Source organism: Lipotes vexillifer, unplaced genomic scaffold (assembly GCF_000442215.2).
Source record: "Lipotes vexillifer unplaced genomic scaffold, Lipotes_vexillifer_v1.1 scaffold162, whole genome shotgun sequence".
NCBI classification, from domain to species: Eukaryota; Metazoa; Chordata; class Mammalia; order Artiodactyla; family Lipotidae; genus Lipotes; species Lipotes vexillifer.
In genome coordinates this window covers 194,654-200,653 of record NW_006779114.1, presented here as the reverse complement: position 1 = coordinate 200,653, position 6,000 = coordinate 194,654, and the positions used below count along the sequence as shown (strand labels likewise).

At 44.5% G+C, this 6,000-nt stretch overlaps 1 protein-coding gene across 1 annotated transcript in view; it reads left to right on the top strand.

Moving 5' to 3' along the window:
* The first annotated feature begins 1,688 nt into the window (after positions 1 to 1,688).
* EXPH5 (exophilin 5) overlaps positions 1,689 to 6,000 on the top strand; it is a 73,095-nt gene continuing 68,783 nt past the window's right edge. The window contains 1 exon segment of the mRNA XM_007452470.1: positions 1,689 to 1,807. Coding sequence (XP_007452532.1) covers positions 1,689 to 1,807 — 119 coding nt within the window.

Here is a 6,000-nt window from a genome sequence, read left to right as displayed (position 1 = left end):
CCCATGTAATTAATATTTTTTATCTTGATCTTTGGTTAGCACTTTATGAATTCATCAGTTTTCTATTAGAGTTCTGAAAATGCTTATTCATTCAGTTCAGCAGTATAGTCAGTTACCAGAAACCTGTACTTGTCAGAGTCTTTTCCATGAATTCCTTGAGGATAGAAACCCTTTTATAGGAACATTTTTGCAAAAGCATCAGAGTATACCCAGAACTGTCTGTAAATGACAAAAGACTTAAAAATGACCATGGTTAAAGATTTGATGAAAGTTCATAATAATGCAATTGACAAGGAAATTTAGTTATTTCTGAGTTATACATTTTAAAGTATGGATAATTTTTTAAAGGTATGTTTATAAATATATTTAGAAATTTCCATCATATCTTGGAATAGTACTTTCTAGGGAAAGCTATTTCTGTGGTTTCATAGAATTACATTCTATCTTAGAGGATTAGGTGTTTTAAAGTGGCACTTTTTTTTTTAATTTTTAAAATTTATTTATTTATTTTTGGCTGTGTTGGGTCTTCGTTGCTGGGCACGGGCTTTCTCTAGTTGCAGCGAGCGGGGGCTACTCTCCATTGTGGTGCACGGGCTTCCCATTGCGGTGGCTTCTCTTTTTGTGGAGCACGGGCTCTAGGCATGCGGGCTTCCGTAGTTGTGGCACGTGGGCTAAGTGGCTGTGGCTCGCGGGCTCTAGATCTCAGGCTCAGTAGTTGTGGTGCACAGGCTCAGTCGCTCCGCGGCATGTGGGATCTTCCCGGACCAGGGCTCGAACCCGTGTCCCCTGCATTGGCAGGCGGACTCCCAACCACTGCACCACCAAGGAAGCCCCTAAAGTGGCACTTTTATTACTTCCCTGAAACAGTTTATTAAGAAGATTATCAAATCTTATAGAAAACTACAAACAGGTGCTTTTTACCATCCTTTGCTCATGTCTTCTGTTAAAATACCATAAACGGCTTTGTGTGTGTTTGATTCTTCTAAAGTCAGAGAATGACTTCTGTGGACAATGAGTTGGGGGTATCTGAGGGATGGGAGACTCGGCAAATAATTTATTTCCAAGGATACACTAAATTCAGCCTTGGGGCCTGGTCCGCCTAAAGCCAGCTGTATAGTAAATTCAATCCTTCCGGGTCTTTCTAATAGGCTAACCCTTTTGCCAGTTCCAAAGCTCCTAAGCGCAATTCTATTTCCTATAAGCTCTTCTTTGGAAAGAAGGATTAGTCGTGAAACTGTCTCCTTTTCACTCCTGCTAGTCAAGTTCAAGTTTTGTGGGCAAACAACAGCCAAAATAAATACGCTAGAGCCAATACTGAAGCCTCTGCCTCACGGGCAAAGCAAAATTACGTAGGATCCTCTAACAAGTCTGATAGGGGGTGGGGGAGGGAAGGGAGGAGCGTGGAAGGGGCCGCCCCTTTGGAATGGGATTGGTTCCCTCTCTCCCTTCAGCCGTTCATTTTGCATCTCGGTTGGATAGGCTGAGAGAAATATGTCATTGAGTGTTTTCAAAATGAGCCCTGTAGGTGTGGGCTGTTCCCTAGGTTTGTGGTTTTAGATTTTCAAACGGGCGGACTTATCATTGGCTATAGGATCAAGTTCCTGAAACTGGTCTTCTATAGCTTGAAAAATGTCATTGTAACAGGAAGCGCCAAAGAGCTTAAGTGTAATTCACACACAGTAGAGGATATGACGAAAGTTCCTCAGGGGTTTGATTTCAGTTTCCTAAATGAAGAAGAAGCCAGGAAGATCCTTCAGGTGCTGGAAAGAAATGAGGAGCTCCAGAGGGCAGAGAAGGACAGGATCAGGTACAGAGCTAATTCCTTTTTCCCCTGGGTCTGGGCCACAGTGGGGGGCGTCCGCGGCGTCCCCCGAGCTCGGCGTGAGTGGAGGAAGGGGCCGAGCTTTTGTGGGGCACCTGTCCGAGGCTCGGGGACGCTCAGCATCCATCCGGAGCGCGCGGCCCGGCAGGGGGAAATCTGCAGTGAGTCTCTCTTGAGAACGTTGGGAGGCGCTGCTGGTGCAGACACGGCCTTCCGGGCAGGCTCGTCTGCGAGCTCAGGTACTGCAGCGTAGGGCGCGCCTCTGCCCTCGCCGCGCGGGAGCGTGCCTTGGCGCGTTTCTTCTCAGAGTGGAGCCTGCGCGGCGGTTCCGTCCCCAGACGGGGGCACGTGGGCGGCAATCGCCGCAGGGGGTCCAGGCTGGGTGGCGGGTCTCTCAGGTGTCTCCTAGGCTGCCACGTGGCGCGGGCCAGGTGGGCCCATGAAACGGGGTGGGGAGCGCAGTCCTGCCCGCGCGCATCCACGTGCTTACAGAGGCCTCCGGGTCGTCCACTCTCGCCCAACACACTCTTCCTCTGCCCCAGAGAAACCTCCCTCTCCACCCGACGCGGGCAGTCAGCGAGGCCCGGGAGAGCTGGCACCTCACTGGAGGCCAAGTGTTTCCCACCCCAAGGGCTGGAGTTCGAGGAACTTGCCAAATTGTGTGGAGTGAGCCCAGCTGGGACTGGGCCGCGTGGGGTGTCTAGAATGGTTCGATCCCCTTGCGTGTGGCGCTTGGGGAAGAAGTTGCTGCGGAATTTCCCCCTTGACCTTACTGTACAGTGTTGTAGGTGAGGGATTAGTTACCAGGAAATGAAATCCAGAGATCATTGCCTGAGATGTAAAGTAACCAGTTTTTCTGCTGGGGAAGTGTGGGATAAGTCCTGGAATGAATTAAAGACTTTCTCACCAATCCTGGAATAAACCCACCCAAGGCCTTCTCCAGTGGACTGTGGAAGAAAATTTAGGGCATCACTCTCAGACCAGAAAGTGTGGCATTGATGGAATTTAGAAAGCCATTTTGTTTGTGAACAACTTCTTGGTGATCTAAGTTCTATGTTTCCACTTCCTTCCAGGCATCCCACTTACCGCCCACCCCCCAATCCCCCAGGGAAAAAACCTCTAAAGATACTCTTCACATAGGGAAACCCTAGCTGGTTTTGTAGAAGCGATTAAAACGCACTGGGCCCAAAGCCCTGTCTTCTCTCCCCACCCCCCGCCCCCCAGATATGACTCTTGTGGGGAGAAATGAATATTTGAAGTTTGAGGATGTGTATTTCACACCATCATACTCTGCCTTTAGAAAAATAGGCTCCATCATTTCTTCAAACTATGCAGAAATGTGCCCTCATGAGCACAGTATGTCCACACCCACATACACCCAGGAGCATGTGCCCACACGTATGCACGTGCAGTGTACACAGGCACACCCAATGTTGGGAAGGAGAGCTTTAGAATTGCATGCTTGCCTTGTGTTTTCTCTATAGCAGCTCATGGTGCCCATGGCAGCTGACTTTAGGGGGAACTACACTTAGATGGCAAAGGCCATTGAGCTAGGCCTTAGAAGGAAGGCTAAAACACATTTTCTGATTTCATGGCATCAGCAAAAAAAGCCATAATGCTAAGACAAAAATCAATACTGTTATATGATAGGAATATTGGCATTATCAGAGAGGAAATTTAAAATAATTAAGATTATTTACTCAGGCACAGCATTTTTTTCTGCTTTTTTTTTAAAAAAAATCTGTTTAATAAAGGTCTGAAGCAGAAAAATAATCAATACTGTTAACTATTAAACAAACTTTGAAAAATAATTACCCCAGCAATTTTTTAAATGTCACCACTAAAGTATACAAATAATTTAAGGAAAGCAGACACTTGAGCCAAATGCTCAAGGCAATTATTTCTAGTACTTTATTTTCCCCTGGTTGATTCCTGTGTCTCACTATCAAATACCTGTCCCTGGATAGCAGTCTCCATGGGATTGCTCTGCTCACCAGCTCACATGCATTGGTTTTAGAAGCAGATACTGGCATGCAGAAAAGGCCTGAAATGACATGCCAACTTAGCTCTTCTGTTCATTTTTGATCATCGTATTTTCCTAATCAAGTCAAGACACGTGACTTATAAATCAAGAGTATTATTTGAGAAAAAATACAACAGTGCTAAGAGACTCTCAGAGGTCTTTTTACTATACTGAGAAACAGTCTTCAGATCTCTTAATTAGGACAAAAAGGGAAGGCACTGGCCTCCCTGGTGGTGCAGTGGTTGAGAGTCCACCTGCCAATGCAAGGGACATGGGTTCGTGCCCCGGTCTGGGAAGATCCCACATGCCGCGGCGCGGCTAGGCCCGTGAGCTATGGCCGCTGAGCCTGAGCCTCCGGAGCCTGTGCTCCACAGCGGGAGAGGCCACAACAGTGAGAGGCCCGTGTACCAAAAAAAAAAAAAAGGGAAGGGACTAAATGCAGAAGCTTGGAAGGTTTGCTGGTTAGGGCCTATCTATGATAGGCTTGAGCTATCTACAAGACAACTAAGAAGAAGAAGTATCCTACAGTTAGAAATATAGAACTACAGCATCATGCAAGGCCAGAGATGTCCAGAGGTAGATGTTAACGGCACAGAACTAGTTGAGTTCACCATGCAGGAGACCATAGCCCCAACCTGTAGAAATGAGCTTCCCCCGATCTTTCTTCATCAGTACCAGAACTCTCTGGCTCCAGCTTACTGGGAAAGTATTCACATTAAATATTATAATGTTTTCCAATATATGAAGAGTTTATTCAGATTTTTAAGAAAAACACCAAGATTCAAACTGATGAATAAGCAAAGATAGAAAGAAATCATTCACACTAGAAGATATCCAAACAGTAAACAAAACATGGGAAAATGTTCACCCTAACAGTAATAAAAGAAAAAGAAAGAAAGAAAATCGAAGTAACCTCAAGATATCATACTGCGCCTTTAAAAATAACTAAAAAGACTTGGTGAGGGTTGAAGTGAAATGGATAGATTCTGCATATCATTAGTGGCATTGTAAGTTGAGTATCATCCTTTTGGTGAACAATACTGCAACACCTGTGAAGATATGACTTGCCCTTGACTCAGTTATCCAATTCTTGAATGTTACTCATTAGTAGGAGATTGAGGTGGAGAAAATGACCACACCAACATTTATTAAGTGCTGCCTTTTTAAGTAATAATAGTAATTACTGTGATAATAATAATTGCTAACATTTATTGTTCCTTACTGTATACTAGGCACTGTATTAAACATGTTGTATATTTTTAATTAATCCTCTCAATAACCTCGTTAGGTACACACTTTAATTTCCATTCCACAGAGAAGGAAACAGCTTAAAAATGTTGAGTATCTTGTTCAAGTTAAGCAGCAGAGCTAGAATTCAAATCCAGATCCATCTCAAAATTATTTTACCCATCAGCATTGACTAATCCTCACAACCATCCCTTGGGGTGAGTATTATTAATGACTTTGTACAGAAGAGAAACTGAAATTTAGCAAGGTTAAGGAACTTGCCCAAGGTCACACAGCTCGTAAGTGGCAGAACTAGAATTTGAACCCAAATCTATCTGGCTCTAAAAACCTGTATTCTTTCCACTATACCATATTTTTCCCTGAGGAAACAATTTAGTAGAGGAAAAACAAGACATATACTCTCAGATATTGCAGTGTTACCTATAATAGCAAAATAGTGGAAAATTTCAAATCTAAGTAAAAGTGAAGTCCTTACAAAGGACAATTATGAAGACATCATTATGTCCCATCCAATATGATATTTTAGTTCTATATTTCTGACTACCTTGGTTTTGTAGACACCTCAAGCTTGTCATGGATGCAGCTGTGGAAAACTGTGTACAAGGCACTGTTCTGTGAAAAAGCAGAACACAAAATAGTGCTTATGTTATTATTTCAGTTTCTTCTGGACATCTGGGCATGTGCATAGCAACTAGAAGAAAATAGCAAAAATCTGTGCTTCTCCTTTCCGTGAATCTCTAGGGCCTGCTGCAGCTCCTGGCCCATGGTGAACAGTCAGTAAATGTTTGCTAAAAGCCATGGGCTTGCCCTGACAGCTGGGGGCTGGGCTCTCCTGCCCTCAAACCCAACGCTGCCAAGATGGGAAATCAGACCTGGGGGTAAGGATGCTTGGTAGTCTGGGCAGGAA